This window comes from Tursiops truncatus, chromosome 12, assembly GCF_011762595.2.
Source record: "Tursiops truncatus isolate mTurTru1 chromosome 12, mTurTru1.mat.Y, whole genome shotgun sequence".
In the NCBI taxonomy this organism is placed as follows: Eukaryota; Metazoa; Chordata; class Mammalia; order Artiodactyla; family Delphinidae; genus Tursiops; species Tursiops truncatus.
Window position 1 is genome coordinate 22,380,277 of NC_047045.1, and position 18,797 is coordinate 22,399,073.

General features: G+C 40.0%; 1 protein-coding gene and 1 long non-coding RNA gene across 8 annotated transcripts in view; one reads left to right on the forward strand and one right to left on the reverse strand.

Annotated features, from left to right (window-relative positions):
- RNGTT (RNA guanylyltransferase and 5'-phosphatase) overlaps positions 1–15,946 on the reverse strand; it is a 249,817-nt gene extending 233,871 nt beyond the window's left edge. For 2 of the 7 annotated variants that reach the window (XR_002175216.3, XM_019929424.3), the window contains exons 1-4: positions 15,683–15,945; positions 6,481–6,590; positions 4,789–4,892; positions 4,611–4,699 (exon numbers count right to left, since the gene is read on the reverse strand). Coding sequence is in view for 6 of the 7 variants with exons in the window: in XM_019929424.3 (XP_019784983.1) it covers positions 4,611–4,699; positions 4,789–4,892; positions 6,481–6,590; positions 15,683–15,746 (367 nt within the window). In the remaining variant the exon portion in view is untranslated. Of the gene's footprint in view, positions 1–4,610; positions 4,700–4,788; positions 4,893–6,480; positions 6,591–15,682 lie in introns of all 7 variants that reach the window. The other 5 variants (XM_019929422.3, XM_019929421.3, XM_019929420.3 and 2 more) reach the window with 4 other exon arrangements.
- Positions 15,947–16,136: 190 nt separating this feature from the next.
- Positions 16,137–18,568, forward strand: LOC109549004 (uncharacterized). The gene is made up of 2 exons (XR_002175150.3): positions 16,137–17,198; positions 17,738–18,568. It is a non-coding gene; the product is annotated as an uncharacterized lncRNA (long non-coding RNA).
- Positions 18,569–18,797: the final 229 nt, after the last annotated feature.

Below are 18,797 nucleotides of genomic sequence, written 5' to 3' on the forward strand. Positions count from 1 at the left end.
CGCCCCTGCTCTCCACAATTAGAGAAAGCCCACGCGCAGCAACAAAGACCCAATGCAGCCAAAAATAAATCAATCAACTAATTTAAAAGAAGAACTTATTATGTGCCAAGTTATTATAAATATTTTTATTTAATCAAGAGAAATGTTTTTTACCAAAATACACGTGTGCTACTCAGGAAAATATATATTCACAAATCTGGCCCATGTATTTATAATTAGAAACACCTAAAGTAATTAGAGGCATTAGTTAAGCTACACATCGATTATATGTAGTCCACCATTTACCAAGAAATCAGCCATTTCTCTTTTAACACAAAACAGACTTTTCTATTTCTCCAGTCCACAAAATTCTTATCCTCAAGTTATTTCTGTACATGCAAACAAATGCACTATAGCTCCATAATCTCTTATTTGTAATTATAATTTCAAAAAAGCTCTAAAAAAGACTGATAGGGTACTATCAAAAGGATACAGAAATCAACTTGAAGGGGCTCCCATTGGCCTAGGATGGAGCAATTTGGGCATAAGAATAAATATTGACTGCAACTGATTTAAATACATCAACTATATAAAAATTCATGAGTTCATACAGATACTCCAAGAAAAGAAAGTAATCAGTCACCACTGGAGATTGGTAAGATACCAATTCATTATTCTGGAAATTAAGAAATAAGAGAATCAGACGCTTAACTTGCCTTTCCATTACAAACTGCATTTCAGGATAACCAAATTGTTGAGAATAGTTCTTTACTAAAGAAGAATTCCAGCTAATCCATGAAGAAATGAGAGAGAATCAGAAAACAATCACTGTTTTCCAACCCCTAATGAAATACTGGATGAAGGCAGCAACCATCAATGGATGATAAAATCATTAGGTAAAAGACAGATGAAAAAGTCTGTAACAGAGGAAACAAGATGGTGCCACCAGAACCCACTTAATCATCTTCGTACCCCTAAAAGCAGGACCATCAGACATTATGTGCTTCCTGATGTGGTGTGAAAGGAACCATACAACGCCAACTATGAAGTATGCTTGCCAAAATATATAAGTACACCTCTCGATTTAACTACCAGTTTACAGGACATACAGAAGACAAAGGAAAAAGTTAACTAATACTATGAGGAAGCACTCAGGTAGACCCAGATAATGGAATATTTTATAGGACAAATGATGTGGTTTCTCCAGCAAACTGATAGCATTAAAAAAGAGAGTGAATCAGAGAGATTTAAGAGACATAACAACAAAATGCAACATGTGGACACTATTGGAAACTGGTTTGAAAATCTAACTTAAAAAGGCATTTTTTCTATAATTGAGGAAACCTGAAAATGGACTAGGCTTTAATGACCTTAAGGAATTTCTCATTATTCTGTTTGGTACAATTGCATGGTGATTATATAAAAACCAAAAATCCTTATCAGTTAGAGATGCATACTGAAACACTTTAAGTGAAATGACATGGTACCTGTGATCTAATTTAAAATACTCAGAAAAAAATCTGTTAGGGGGAGGAGAGGAAAAATGAAAAAAAAAAAAACAGCAAAATGATAATTATTGAAGCTGAATGATGGATACATGAGGTGTCATTTCACTATTCTCCCTATTTTTGGTATGACTGAAAATTTCTACAATAAAGAAAAATTAGGAGGTACTATCTCCAGGGGAGGTAACATATGGTAAGAATTGGAAACATATGACCCCCACGGGTTTCAGATAAGGGATTACGAAGCTGTAGTTCTTCCTAAACATCAGAAAACGTCTGAGGCTTCTGTGTTTCAAGAACTTTTCATTTCCACTAAGTCTACAGTATTATCCCACAACCAGGCTAACTGCATGAACTGACAGTAAAATGATGATTTAAAAAAAAGAGTAGCTTTGAAAATGAATCTGAGTCTAACTTTTGTCATGTCACAAATGTCTACTGTTGATCACAAGTATGCTTCAGCAAAAATGTGTGCAAGGCTGATGAAAATTCCATCTCTGATACTAACACAACTAAAATATTGTAAAAGCAGACCAATATTTTCTGATCCTAAGAACGCAAACTTGATTCTTTATTCTTTTTGTTTGAAAAGGTGTTACCAGCAACCAGCTCTAAGACCAGTTTCTGTTGTTGTCTTCAGAATATTACAATAAATAATTGCCACTACAATGCTCCAAAACTGGACAGGCAAATGCTTCCACTTCAATCCTCATGAAGAGAACCCCTACCAGTGATATAAAACAAATAATATATATTAACATATATTGTAGCACAGTTCTATAATTTTTTTTTAATAACCCATAAAACACTCAATTTAGAAAATTTCCCCATCAGTTCTTCTAAGAATACAACCGGACAATTTATAACAAGGGTTGACTTGGGAGTATTAATCTTCCTGAAATCAGGATATCTGATTCCAGATGTTAAGTGTTCTTGAAGTTCTTCTTGAATTCTTCTTCTTTACCCCTATAATGGCTTCTCTCGGATGAAAAAAGTTGTTTTTAATTGTTCAAATAAAGGTCTCAATGCTATTTTAAGCTGTTTATGTTCTGGTTGTATCCTAAATATGTGTGTATTTGTTACATATATTCATGTGAATGTGTAAATATATATACATATCACAATACCATGTCATATAGTCCCATATTATTGTTCTTCTATTAAATAAATTGCATACTGTACAATATAAATGATCTGCTTCTATCAGAGGTTTAAGCTGTTTCCAGTTTTTTAATTACAAATGAAGATGTGATTAAATTTCTTTCTCATAAATCTTTATGTCCATCTCTGACTACTTCCTTTAAATAAATTCTTAAATGTGGCCTTGACAAGTCAAAGAGTGTGAACACTTTTAAGAATCTTGACAAATATCACCAAATTGGCCCTCCAGAGAGGGCGTACCAATTAACACTCAAATTAATAATGTATAAGTACATCCACTTTATCCAAAGCTTGACATTATGATTCTTTTTTAATCTTTGCCAATTTGATGGGGAAAGGTAACAACATATATTTTAATTTGTATCTCTTGTTAACAAGTAAGAATGAAAATTTTTTTCATGTTTCTTGGCTATTTGTAATTCATTTCTTATAAATTTCATTTTCATTGTTTTCCATATTTTTCTATGGAGAAATGCCTCTTTTGCCTGTTGGATTATAAAATCTTTTTGTATATAAGAATATTAACTTTTATCTGTCATATATGCTTCAAATATTGCTCCCAATTAGTCAAATATCTTTTTGCTCTGTTTCTGTTGTGTTTTATAATACAGAATTTATTTTTCATTTTTATGTGGTCACTCTAGAAACCAGTGTAGCAAGTAATTAGAGATTTGGACTTTGAAGTAAGAAACCGGATTACAAACCTGGCTTAACCACTTATCAGATGTGTTACCATGGAAAAACTATACTTAATTTCTCTGATATTCAGTTTTCTTATCTGTAAAATATGGATACTACCACATATTACAGAGTTGTTATGAGGATTACATTCATTCATTCATTCATTCAGAGTTTCCCACCAAGTCTGCCAGGCAAATAATAAGCATTCATTAATCCCAGCTGTTACTATTACCATGAATAGATATTTTAATTTTTGACAGCAGTTTTCAAATTTAAGTGTACATAAAAATCACCTAAGACCCTTGTTTTAAAAACAATTAGATCCCTAGGCTTCATTCCCAGAGGTTTTGATCATACAAGTCCAGTACGGGGCCCTAAAGCATGCACTTCTAATAAACATCCTCAGGTGATTCCGACGCAGGCGGTCCAGGAATACGGCTTAAAAAATACCTGTTTATGGATTCTGCCTTTGACGATAAACTTGGAATACCCTTTCTTACCTCAGAGTTAAATAAGTACTGACCTATATTTCTCCTATATTATTATGGGTCCTTTCAAAAATATTTGATCCATCTAAAATATATTTTATTATACAGTCGGCTAATTGTCTCATAACCATCTGTTGAATAATCACACCTTCCCTCTCTGATGTGAAAAACATCTCTACCACTAGGAAACCACTCTAGTTTCCATTACTTTACCATACGCTTGGATAAATGGTAAGGAAAATCCCCTTGATACTTTTTATCTTTCAAAATTTTCTTGCCCATAATTTCACCTGTTTGATTTGCCAAACAATTGTTTTCTGTACTCAATAAATACTGACTTAATGGAGGCAGTGGACTTAACAAATAGAAATTAACTTCATAGTAATTTTTCCAAAGTCTCATTGGGATTTTGCTTGGAATTACATTAAAAATTGGAAATTGGGCTTCCCTGGTGGCACAGTGATTGAGAGTCCGCCTGCTGATGCAGGGGACACGGGTTCGTGCCCCGGTCTGGGAAGATCCAACATGCCGCGGAGCGGCTAGGCCCATGAGCCATGGCCGCTGAGCCTGCGCGTCCGGAGCCTGTGCTCCACAACAGGAGAGGCCGCAGCAGTGGGAGGCCTGGGTACCGCAAAAAAAAAAAAAAAAAAAGTTAGTCTACTACTTTAGTAAATGCTTCTTGGTGATGATTTAAAAAAGAAAAAAAAACTTCCATATCAATTCACTTGTAAAAAAGAAAATGGAAACCCAATCACAAAGAAAATATTCAACATTGGTAAAGTGAAGCCAAACATACCTATAAGTTCAGGCGGGTTTCTTTCATTAAACCGCTCACACAGACGAATAAATGTCTCGGTATTCTCCGTTGTAGGGCATTCGCCATGTCTAGTAATACAAAAACATTTTTTTTTAAGAAGAGGTTACAAATTTCAGCAGAAGGTTTAAATATTAAGGAATCTTAATACATGACTTACCCTTTACACTGAAGTTTTATATATTTGATTCCTTCTTTTTCTATGTCATTTCTGTCATAGAATCTTGAAGTATTTGTCAGGTCCACCAACAAGCCCATTTTAACCTTAAAAAAGAATGAAAGAAAAAAGGACAGATTTACTGGTAACTGAATTTGTACCGAATCGAACTGACTAAATGGCAGTATTCCAGGCCAGTTCATTCAACTACACTAAGGGAGATTTTAGGTTCACTCTGCCAATGAACTAATAACAATGAAAGTATCACTTATCCAAGTCTTATTCAAGACATAGAACTTAAGCACTAAATAAAATAAATTAACCCCCAAACTAATGATGAAACAAGAACATAAGCAAAACAGACTCCACTTCAACATTACAAAAGTGTACCTAAAAAAGCAAACACTGATGTAGTTTTCTGCATCTGTCACTCCACCTATGATTTACTAGACAAGAAGCCAGAACAGGGATATCATCTATCTGAAACACACCCCAACCAAAGCTCCAGGCACACAATAACCCAGCACTCCGAGCAGTCATTACTACAGCACATGTTAGGCAGTTAAATTCTCAAGTGAGTACACAGGGCAAAAAGTGTGTACAGTCAAAATTCCCTTGTAAATCCCTTAAATAATCAATAAAGAATAGTACACATGGCCGTATTTGTGCATCTCATTGAAGACTTACTCCCATTCCTCAGCCAGTTTTTCTTCCTGTATTGGAACAAAAATCATTATTTCTTCTGTTGAGCAGTAACTGAAGTAGTTGGCTTGTGTTAGGGGGCCACAGGTTTGAAAAATCTTGAACAACCAGAACCATATTCAGCCTTGAAATATATGCACACTGGAACTGAGCCAAGTAAAAGAACAGTTAATCCAAACATCTTCCACCTCATTCTGAAGTATATACTCTCTGAGAAGAATGGCAAGAGAAACAACCTGTACTTTTTAAACTGTTATTTTTCTCTCTTTTGTTGTTACTGCTTTTATTGAGTACCTATTGTTGCGTTTGCCTAAAGGAGACTGGTCTACATAAGAATTCAACTCCGGGCTTCCCTCGTGGCCCAGTGGTTGAGAGTCTGCCTGCCGATGCAGGGGACACGGGTTCGAGCCCTGGTCCGGGAAGATCCCACATGCCGCGGAGCAACTAAGCCCATGCGCCACAACTACTGAGCCTGCGCTCTAGAGCCTGCAAGCCACAACTACTGAGCCCGTATGCCACAACTACTGAAGGCCGCGTGCCTAGAGCCTGTGCTCCGCAACAAGAGAAGCCACTGCAATGAGAAGCCCACGTACCACAACAAAGAGTAGCCCCCGCTTGCCACAGCTAGAGAAAGCCCACGCACAGCAACAAAGACCCAATTCATCCCAAAATAAATAAATAAATAAATAAATTTTAAAAAAATAAAAAGCCACCTGTAGAACAAGAAAGGGATAAAGTATGTTAAATCAATATCAAAAATGTTTTGTTTCGGGCTTCCCCGGCGGCGCAGTGGTTGAGAGTCCACCTGCCAATGCAGTGGACACGGGTTCGTACCCCAGTCCGGGAAGATCCCACATGCTGTGGAGCAGCTGGGCCCGTGAGCTATGGCCGCTGAGCCTGTGCATCCGGAGCCTGTGCTCCGCAACGGGAGAGGCCACAACAGTGAGAGGCCCGCGTACCGCAAAAAAAAAAAAAAAATGTTTTGTTTCTTACCTTCAGACTCTTCAGATAATTTGAAAGCATACTGGGATGGAACCGATTTTCTTCAGCAACTTGACTGTCATATCTTGGTCCTAACATTGTCTTCAGAGGTAAAAATCTTCCTAAATAACATGAAGATAGGTAATAATTTTCAATACTGAAAATGTTCCAGGTTAAAACTCTATAATTAGCAATTCTCAAAATCACTTTCTAACAATGTTTTAAATGGAATTTAAAAGAGTATTCATGAAATACTCTCAACCTACACTATATTTTCAAAAGGCACTCCTTGGAACTTTTTAAGACAACATAAATTCTAGATATTGATAATCAAATATAATAGCAAAAGAAAAAATTACCAGTGAATGGAACTTCCACAAAGACTAAGTTCTAAACCACTACATTTAAAAGTTATTGCCTTAAAAAAACTAGAAAACTGATAATGAAGTAAATTAAATCAATTCTTTGAAATTCCTATCATACTCTTTTAATATGAAATTGGAACCTTCTCCATCTTATAAGCTTATCCTACATCTCAGGAGAAGGATCATGCTGAGGAGCATACTAACCAAAAATCACACTCCAAATGTATCAGTGATTCTAATTTCAGCAAAACTGACTGACTTTTGGCCTTTTTTTTTCCTGAATCACCATATAAACACAGGGGAAGTCATCTTTTAAAATCACCTATTTTAGCTGATTTATATTATAAAATCAGTAAGAATATCTACCTAAAACAATATCTAAGTGAAGTCTTAACATCTGTCCAGAGGCTTTAAACAAAATTCATAAAAAGATCATTTTTTTCTATTTTTAGTTTCTACAAAACCAATCAAGATCACCAGTAACCTCCATGTTGCTAAGTCCAATGGTCAACTCTCAGTTCTCAAATAATTGATCATTTTTTAATTCAAGAGGGAGCTCTTGAATCGCTTTTTTCACGTGGCTTCCAGGATACTACATCCTCCTGTTTTCCTCCCCTCTCTCTGTCCTCTCCTTCTCAGCCTGCTTTACTGGCTCCTCTTTATCTCCCTGGCCCCTCTATGTTTTGTCCCAGGGCTCTGTCCTTGCACCTCCTTTCTAACTACATTCACTACCTTGGTGTCTCATCAAGTCTCACAGCTTTAAAAGCCATCGGTGTGTAGGGCTTCCCTGATGGCGCAGTGGTTGAGAGTCCACCTGCCGATGCAGGGGACACGGGTTCGTGCCCCAGTCCGGGAAGATCCCACATGCCGCGGAGCAGCTGGGCCCGTGAGCCATGGCCGCTGAGCCTGCGTGTCCGGAGCCTGTGCTCCGCAACGGGACAGGCCACAGCAGTGAGAGGCCCGCGTACCACAAAAAAAGAAAAAAAAAAGCCATAGGTGTGCTAATGACGGACAAAGTGTATCTCCAGGCCAAACCTCTCCCTTAACTCTAGAATCAAATATCAAACTGCCTACCTGACTTAGTCTCTACTTGATGTCTAAAAGACATCTGAGACTTGATATCCAAATCTGAACTCTCAATCTTCAAACTCCTTTCATGGTCTTCCCCATCTCAGCAAATGGTAACACCATTTTTTTAATAGCTCAGGCCAAAACCTTTGGCGTTATCCTTGACCCCTCCCTTTCTTACACACACCACACCCAATCCATCAGCAAATCCTATCAGATCTCTCTTCAGAATATATCCAGGATCTGACCACTTCTCACCACTTCTACCATCATCTCACCTAGATTATTATGCTTCATTTAGTTTATTTAACAGATATTTAATGAGTGCCTATTATGTTCTAGGTGCACAGACTATATAAGTGAAAAGAAAAAACAAACATAAAAATCCCTGCCCTCATGAAGCCTATATTCTATTAGGTAAAGATAAACCACAAACAATGAACATAATAAATAATAATGGTACATTAGAAGTTTCATCCCACTAGACCTCTCTCCTTCTCACTGTCGTCTCAGAGGTCTGATTCTCTTTCCTCTACATACCCTTAACCTCCGTGCTCCTCCCCAGCTGCTCAGTCACACTCTCCTGAGAAAAAGCCAGACCTCAATAAACCCAACGACCTGATTGATTTCTTTGGGCCTCCACCTACACAGCTCAAGGCTCCTAGAGAAAATCTCAGAGCACAGCAGAAGGGTGACAATATAAATCATAATCATCAGTCTCAAAGGCAATCCTATGTTTCACATCTTTTCCTCATTCATAAAATATACCAAGCTCCCCTACCCCCTTCTCAACTGATGGCTTTGTATTATAGCGTACTGAAAAGAAAAAGTAGAAAGAAGCAACTTTATATGTCTAACACATACCAAACAATGTTTAAAACATTTTACATAGATTTATTCATTTACTCCTAACAGAAACATATGTAACGTTATTATCCCCATTTTACAGATGAGGAAACCGAGGCAAGAGAGATTAAGTAACTTGCCCATTGTCACACATCTAGTAAATGAGAGAACAGTGATCCAAACCCAGGTGATCTGGACGTAGGGTCCATGGAAATAACTGCTATTCAACAATGTCTCTCCACCACCAGGTAGAAACTTGCCTCACCTTTGCAGTTATAAACCTTTCTGTATCTGAGTCCATTTACTCTTTCATCCCCTGTCCTTACTCCCATTAAAGGCAAATCCCCTCCCTTCTGCTCTGGATTCTTTCCATTTTGCACTCACAAGGACCATCAATCAACTCTTCCTCCCTTCCATGTTGCTACCAACTTTTCTAGTATCTTAACATCTCACAGCATCTCATACATCTGGCAACTCCTTCCTTCTTGAAAAATTCTCTTGGCTTCCATATCACCATACTCCTTTAGTTTCTACCACCCACCTAACACCACCCCCAATTTCTAGTCATTCTTTCTCAACTCCTTTGTTCCCTCTACCCAATTTCTTTTGTTTTCTTTTTCTTTTTTTTTAGTTGCAGCACACAGGATCTTTGTTGTGGCACACAGGATCTTTGTTGCGGCACGCGGGATCTTTAGCTGTGGCATGCGAACTCTTAGTTGCGGCATGTGGGATCTAGTTCCCTGACCAGGGATCAAACACGGGGCCCCTGCACTGGGAGCATGGAGTCTTAGCCACTGGACCACCAGGGAAGTCCCTACCCAACTTCTAAAGGGCAAGTTTTGGTAAGGGGGGGTTCCATCCTGGGCCTTGTCTTCTACTCTTTCTACATTCTCTGCCTGAAAGGTCTTTTCCACTGCCATGGCAGAAACAATGCTATCTGTTCATCAAACTCCATTTATTTTCCTCTTTCGTGGCACGCAGGAAGACTACATTTCTCAGCTTCTCTTGTAATTTGGTGAGGGTCATATGACTGGACTCTGACCAACGGGATATGGGCAGGAGTGAGATGTAACACCACCCCAAGAGCACCCACTCCTGCTCTTCCCCTTCCATGGCAACCCTGCAGGTCATATGTTTAAGAGGACCGCATCACAAGATGGGAAGAGCCCAGAGAGTCACCACTTGGAGAAAAGTTGCCCAGGAAAGCTGCATGAAACACAATGCATTGTGATATGAGCAAGAAATAAACATAGTATGTTGACTGGAACCCTTGAGTTTGGGCAGTTGTTTGTCAGAGAAACTAGCATTACTTACCCTGACTAATCAAATACCATGTCTTTAAATATTGTCTTTATGCTGATGATCCTTAAATGTACATCTCCAACTCAAACTTGTTTGAATTCCAAACCATATATCCAACTGTGTACTCAACATATCTACCTGAGCAATCAGGATCTTTTTTTTTTTTAACATCTTTATTGGAGTATAATTGCTTTACAATGGTGTGTTAGTTTCTGCTGTATAACAAAGTGATTCAGCTAGTATACATATACCCCCATATCCCCTCCCTCTTGTGGCTCCCTCCCACCCTCCCGATCCCCCCGGTCTAGGTAGTCACAAAGCACCAAGCTGATCTCCCTGTGCTATGCAGCTGCTTCCCACTAGCTATCTATTTTACATTTGGTAGTGTATATATGTCAATGCTGCTCTGTCACTTCGTCCCAGCTTGCCCTTCCCCCTCCCCGTGTCCTCAAGTCCATTCTCTACATCTGCGCCTTTATTCCTGTCCTGCCCCTAAGTTCATCAGAACCTTTTTTTTTTTAGATTCCATATATATCTGTTAGCATATGGTATTTGCTTTTCTCTTTCTGACTTACTTCCCTCTGTATGACAGACTCTAGGTCCATCCACCTTACTACAAATAACTCAATTTTGTTTCTTTTTATGGCTGAGTAACATTCCATTGTATATATGGGCCACATCTTTTTTATCCATTCATCTGCTGATGGACACATAGCTTGCTTCCGTGTCCTGCCTATTGTAAAGACTGCTGCAATGAACATTGTGGAACATGTCTCTTTTTGAATTATGGTTTTGTCAGGGTATATGCCCAATAGTGGGACTGCTGGGTCATATGGTAGTTCTATTTTTAGTTTTTTAAGGAACCTCCATACTGTTCTCCATAGTGGCTGTATCAATTTACATTCCCACCAACAGTGCAAGAGGGTTCCCTTTTCTCCACACCCTCTCCAGCATTTAAGCAATCAGGATTTTAATACTTCTTCCAACCTGCTTTCCCCCTCAATAAGCCCTAATGGTACCAATCATCCCACTGCATAAGCAGAAACTTGGGACTAAGTTTTGACTCTCTTTATCTCATTCTAAATCCAGCACCAAGTCCCATCTATTTTCCCTCTTTAATATCTCTCAAATCAGCCTACTACTCTTTAACTCTACTTCTAAACCGTCACCATTATCTTTCACTTGAACTACCATGACAAGTTCCTAACTAACCTCCCCACTTTCACCCTTGTCTCTTTCATTAAACACAGCGCAATCAAAGTAAGCTTCTTTAAACTGAAGTCAAATCATCTGACCCCAATGCTTAAGAAATGACAATGGTTTGCCAGTGCACTGTGAAAGTATATAAATATTAAAACCCCTTATCACACCGTAAGCTTATACGATCTGGCTCATACTCTCCACCCTCACATCCATATCCTCACTTTCAGTCTGAAATCTCTCCACCATCATCCTATCCCAACAGAAGACCTTCAAAAAAACAAAAAAACAGGACTTCCCTGGTGGCGCAGTGGTTGAGAGTCCGCCTGCCGATGCAGGGGACACGGGTTCGTGCCCTGGTCCGGGAAGATCCCACATACCGCGGTGCGGCTGGGCCCGTGAGCCATGGCCGCTGAGCCTGCGCATCCGGAGCCTGTGCTCCGCAACGGGAGAGGCCACAATGGTGAGAGGCCCACGTACCGCAAAAAACAAAACAAAACAAAACAAAAAAGCAACACTCACACTCTATCTAGCAAACTTCTATTTATTCATGTTAATTCATATATACCTCCCTCTGGGAAGCCTTCCTGATCCCCTTCTTCTTCCCTAACATCAAGGTTTATTATCTCTCCGAGAAAAAAATAATAATAATAAAAAGAAAAGAAAAAAAGGTTTATTATCTCTAGTATCCCATAATATTCTATAATAGAGTCATTATTGACCTTGTTAAAACAGAACTGTGTTTAAAAATGATGGTTTGCTACTCACATAATTGTGTGCTCTTTAAGGTGGGGGACTATATCTTAATCATCTCCCAAGTCCCAAAAACCAGCACAAAGTATATACAAATATTTGCTAAGTAAAATGTCTTCAAAGTCATCACTATTATCATAAGACTGAATCATATTTATAGTCCCCCAGTTAGTTCCCAGGAGGTTCTTTATACATAGTACATACAAAACAATTTTATGTTGAATAATCAGAAGTTTGTTTTCTTCAAAGTGTTCACCTGAAATCTATCACTCAGAAGCAGGAAAAAAGAATTCTTCAGAAATAAAGCTTGGCCCTATCTCCAGGTACTCACTCTCTCACTAGAAGTCTGGTTTAATTAGAGAAGGTGACTTCAGCGTGGGACAAATTACTATTTATAATTAGCACCGTCTTCTTTCTGATTCAGAAAAATTATGAACTTCTAGTACTAATAAGATTCTTCCTAATGTTTACAATGAGAAAATTTAAGCAGTCATAACACATTTTCCTAAATATGCAAAATATCAAAGAAATTATACAATAAGCATAAATTACTTTTCTAATCAGAACAAAAAAGAGGAAGAAAATAGCAGGTAGAAACTGAGAATGTGAATGATTCCTTACTTTTCTCTAACGCTTGCAAGAATATAGCTAGCATTTCTTATTCTACCACTATAAAACACTGCCAACCCTACATTATCTAAAATACACAATGTGTCATGAACACTTCTAGGACAGAAATGTTAGAGAGATCAAATTTTAAGGGAAATTCAGAAAGACTTATCAAGAATTTTATGCTGTATTCACCTTACTTTCTAGTAAGGATCACAAAGCCAAGCCAAAGAATTGATTACCAGTAAAGATTCAGTTTGGTTGTCAGGAGGCCTGGGGTTCTGTTCAGGGCCCGCAACTGCTCAGATTAGGTGAGCTTAGTGACTCACTGATCACAGTAATTAAGAGTCTATGTTTTGGGGGTCAAAATACTGTAATACAACAAAAAAGGAAAAACTTTTTATTCCTGACCCTTCATCTCCAGGAGAGGGAGAAAAAAAAAGCACACAACTCTATTTCTTACAGAAGTATTAAGCTGCCTGGAGCTTAGCACCTTATCTGCTGCTGTCCGCCCCCAGTCAGTACCACATTTGCCCCATTCATCTAGGAAAAAGTCAGTATTCTGATATTTGTCATTGCCATCTGCAGATTATATTAAAATTCTGATTTTAAAACTGTTTTCCTAATTCCAAATAAAAAATATTCACTGGGACAAGACCTTCTTTATGATTTTGTTTTTCTCACAAATCAGTGCAGCAGGTAACTAATGAAAGGATCCAGGAAACATGCTCCAGGTTAAAAAAGAAGCTAGACATCTAAGTTTAGAGGTTTCTTCATAACTCCATAGAAAAGGCCACATGTAAAAAGAAAGGATTCAACAGTAAGTTAGAGATGTCAAGGGAAAAAACGTCAAAATGTCTGAAGAGTGAGATGAATTGTAATCAATTCATCTGAAGACAGTACAATGACTATCAAGCACAAGTGAAAATCATATAAAAATGGTTAGAACGTAAAAAAAATTATTCATTTTTGTTAAGGAAAACCATTTCCTCACCCCAAGGCTTGCTCAGATTATCTTTTTTTTTTAGATTAGCTTTTATCCATCATTTATATGGCTTTATTAACTGAGAATTTTATATAAAATGTGAAGAAAAGCTGACAAACTAGAAGAACCAGAAAACCTGAATTAAAAAATGACTAGAGAATCTTCTCTTCCAACAACTTAAAATAACTAGGCTGGGACTTCCCTTGTCGTGCAGTAGTTAAGAATCCGCCTGCCAATGCAGGGGACACGGGTTCGAGCCCTGGTCCGGGAGGATCCCACATGCCGCAGAGCAACTAGGCCCATTCACCACAACTACTGAGCCTGTGCTCTGGAGTCCTGGAGCTGCAACTGTTGGGCCCGTGTGCCACAACTGCTAAAGCCCGCACACCTGGAGCCTGTGCTCTGCCACAGGAGAGGCCACCACAATGAGAAGCCCGCATACTGCAAGAAGAATAATCCCCACTAGCCACAACTAGAGAAAGCCCGCGCGCAGCAACGAAGACCCAACGCAGCCAAAAATAAATAAATAAAATTTAAAATAATTAATTAATTAACTAGGCAGACATATTATTGCTGTGTACATAATTAGTAAGTATGCATAGCTCACTACAAAATCCTTTAATTTTGTTTCAAAACACCTTCTAGAAAAAGCATTAAGTTGGAGTTAGTTAAAATTTAAAACTTTAACTCTTCAAAAGAAACTTTTAAGAGAATGAAAAGGCAAGCCACAGATGGGAGAAAAGACTTTTAAAAGCATATATTCAACAAAGGATTTGTATTTACAATACATAAAGAACACTAACAACTCAAAAATAAAATAAACAACCAAATTTTAAAAATCAGCAAAAGATTTGGACACTTTGCAAAAGAAGATATGTGAATTGCCAGGAAGCACATGAAAAGATGCTCAACATCAAACCACAGTAAGATAGTACTAAGCACCTATTAGAATGGGTAAAATTAAAAAGACTGATCAAATCAAGTGTTAGAGAGGATGTGGAGCAAACAGAATTCTCATAATTGATGGCGGGAATGCAAAATGTTATGACTTGGAAAAGAGTCTGGCAGTTTTTTAAAAGGTTAAACTTACACCTACCATGTGATGCATTCCTCTCCTAGAGATTTACACAGGGGAAATGAAAGCATATGTCCTACAAAGAACTGCACATGAATATTCATAGCAAGTTAGTATGCAACAGCCAAAAACTGGAAACAACCCAAAGGACCATCAACAAGTGAATGGACAAACCAATTTAAACTGGTGTACCCATAACAGTGGAATACTACTCGGCAGTAAACAGAGATGGGCTATTGATACGTACAAGCACAGCGTGAAAATCTCAAAAAATAATGCTGAGTTAAAGAAGCCAGAGACCTCCCCCCCCAAAAAGAGTGTGTTTCCATTTATTTTAAAAATTATACAAAATGCAAACTAAATCTATAGTGACAGAAAGCAAATCACTGGTTGCCTGAGGGAGGGAGGGATTACAAAGGGCAGGAGGAAACCTGGAGTGATGATGATTGTGTTTACTATCTTAATTGTGTTTCACAGGGTGTGTGTGTGCGCCTGTGGTCCAAATGTATCAAACTGTACACTTTCAAACTGTACACCTTAAAGTCTGTTGTGTCAAACTCAAAGATGAAAAAGTCCTCAATTAAGAATCATTTAAAAAACAAAACAAAAACCTCCACTCTCAGTGTGGATGAATTTCACCGCTGGGAACTGCCCCTCCCTTTAGCCTTCCTCTCAAAACCGACACTTGTCCCTTCCCCTTCCGAGAACCCTCAAAGGTTTACAAACTCCTGACTAAGCTTCAAAGTATTATTACCCACTGGGTTCTTGGGTTCTCGGCTCCTGCCACACAGAGCTCCTATCTACCGCCCCGTTCGCAATATTTAGCCTTACTGAAGAGTGAGAAGTGCCCCCACTCCCTCCAGTCCAGGTTCCCAAACACTCATCCACGAAGCTTCATCGGACCGAGCACGTCTCGGTCCTGAAACACCACTACCGAAAAGCTGCGCCCCACTCAGCCCACCCCCGGACCCGCCGGTGCGCGGGGACTCGAACACCCCCCGTCCCGGTTACCTGCCACCGGCTGGCCGCGCCGCGGACAGTTTAGCCACCGCGGGGGAATCTTGTTGTGAGCCATGTCTTGGGGCCGTGCACAGCCGCCCCCTCCACCAACTCGCAGCGCCGCCGCCGCCGCCTCCTCCTCGCGCTCCGCTCTGCTCCCGAGGTCGAGGTACCCGAATCCCGGCCGGTGTCCGAACCCCAACAGCCCGGACCCGGTAATGTCAGCACCGTCGCGCCACTTCCATTCAGGCTCAACTCTAAGCGAGCCCACAATGCACCGCTACTTCCGCCCCAAAAGCCCCACCCCCTTCTTTCCGAGGTCAGAGGTGAAGAAAGAGACGCTGGCGGACGGATAGGAAGGAGTTAAGGCCAAGGCGAATGGGAGGGGCGGGTCTTCCCTCGCCCCGCCCCGCCCTGCCCAGACCCAAAGCGCTCTCAGGGCGGCTTTGCACATGCGCAGCTGCCGTAGTATTGGGAACCAGAAGTCGCACTTGTATTCATCTCCCATGGACTGCCGATGGAAACCTCAGAGAGTGAAAGGAAACAAATCCTCTTTCCACACGTAGACTGGTCCGCAGATTCCATAAAGGCATCTGTTTTACTGACGAAGGGGGCCATTCCACCGCCGTCGTAGCTCAAGAACCTGATAGCCCTTTTTCGGCCAAATTTGATGTCCCGGCAGGATCTGCGTTTGATTGGGAATTTGGAAAGTTCTTCCTGACGTGGATTAGGGGAACAAGCTAGAGAAATTCTAAGAGCGAGAGATTGGAGCACCAGGAATGAGGAATTTCTCTTTGTGGGAGTACTTCCGGGGATCCATGAAACATATGAAATTAATCTCAAAACATTTTTTATGAGTTTTGTTTGTACACTTCTGGAGCAAAGTTTTATAGCGTATTTGGGAGTCTCAAAATTACCAACTAAAGTGTGTAATTTGCAAAGGCAGGAATTGCCCAGTGGAGCACCACTACCTGACGGTGTTACTTGCCTTACCAAACAAACGGTCTTTCCCTTCTAGTTGAGCAGGGGCGATTGGGAGTGTTTTCTAAACTATGCTGTAGTAAGACTTTCTGTAGTTAACAGGCTAATTTAGTTAAAGTATTCAATATAAAGCTGGATGCTGGCAAATTAGTTATAATGTAGCAGTTCGGCTTTAACTACCAGTGATGTGTTTGAACTGCAAGAGTGTGAAGTTTGGGAGAATGCATTTTAAACTTACGGGACAGCTCAGCCCCTGAATGCCTGTACCCTCTCAGTAAGATCAGAATTCTCCCTTGAAACAGAGAGGGCCCAATGGCTCTCTCTCTGAGAGAGCCTGAGTTAGGTCACACTCCTGGTCTGTCCTGCCATTACATCTGCTGAGACCTTTTAGTGAAAGTATCACTCCTCTGCTGACAAGACTGTTGCCTTACAAATCAGCAATCTGCCCAAATGATGCCCAATTCTCTTCTCTGCTGGCAGGGGGAAGTTGGTACCAGACCCAGAGTGGTGAAATGTTTGATCCCCCAAATCTCCAAGGATGAAAAAGGTGAGCCTGGTCCTGGAAAAGTATTTCACTTTCCCCTCCTGGGGATGACTCCCCTTGGAGACTGTCCTTCTCACACACTGTGTCCACCTAGGGAGCTCAGTACTAGGCACAGGGAATGCTTCGCAGAGGCTTCATACCACCGATGAGCAGCTGTTAAGGCAGCAGTGTGTGCTTAATTTTTACACCACTATCCAGTTATGCCCTCTTTTTTCTTTTAAAGATTTTTTTTTGATGTGGACCATTTTTAAAGTCTTTATTGAATTTGTTACAATATTGCTTCTGTTTTATGTTTTTGGTTTTTTGGCCGCAAGGCATGTGGGATCTTAGCTCCCCAACCAGGGATCAAACCCGCACCCCCCTGCATTGGAAGGCGAAGTCTTAACCACTGGGCTGCCAGGGAAGTCCCCAGTTATGCCCTCTTTATCCTTAGTGTCAACAGACCCAGAGGACCCTGTGGTTCCCTTCTGCCCACAATAAAGGGCAGAGTAGGACAGTGGCATCCAAGTGAGAGGGCAATTTCTCCCATTTCTCCCTACCAGGAATCCTTTGCCTGATGGGTACTTCTGCCAGTATCACTCCTACTCCCACATCTCTGCTCTCCTTCAAGAAGAAAAATAGATGCCCCCAGAGGAACCAACATGTCTCCTCCCTGGCCTCCTGGAACCACCAACACATTCTCATAAATACGTCTTGGCCTCCTCTTTATTGACTCTTCACAGGTGAATTCTTCCATAGAACATTTATTTTGCCCATAAGGAAAGGTGTGTGTAAGTGTAAAGAAGACTGAATTTTCCCTCTTGACAAAAAGGAAAGAGACTTTCCTTTGCCCAGGGTATTTCCTTGAGAAAGCTTGTATTTGTAAATCCTTCCTCATCACCCTGATATGTATATAAATCTTTTGAACAGCTAAACGAGCCTCTTGCCTGTTTTACAACCCAGGAACTTTTCTTAGGGCCTAGGGAGCCACCTCTTTGTAAACATGAAGGAAGATAGCGCCCCCTGTCTCCCTGTCACCATGGGAATTTAACCTAAAACACCTCATTCCAAGCTGAAAGTCACAGAGATTGAAAAGTTTTGTTTTCCTTTCAGATAATGGCAGTTAGCTAACACGGGCAGCCAAGCCAGTTACCAAGTAAATTTAGGATGAACTATGAAAGACTGTATAATAAACGGTGCTGCCGAAGTCCTCTTACATGGGGACTAGTTATTATTTATCTCGAGAACATGTATGGAATGGATCATATATACTTGGCTGTTTGCAAGGGTGAGTGTTCTCACTTTGCAATCTCATTAGAGGATTGCCTGTGATTTGCATTAGAGTCTGGTTCAGTGTATATTCAATAATAAAACTGGTTTATTTCTTTGCTACATTTGTGGAGTGAACGTTCTCCTCTCTATGTGTGCCTCTGTCCAAATTTCCCCTCTTCATATGAAACCGGTCATATTGGATTAGGGCCCGCCCTAATCCAGTATAAACTCATCAAGATTCCATCTGCAAGACCCTACTTCCAAATAAAGTCACAAGTACAAGGTTAGAAGTTAAACATATCTTTTGGTACAATTCAACCCATAACACCCACTCTTACTTTCAGAGGCACA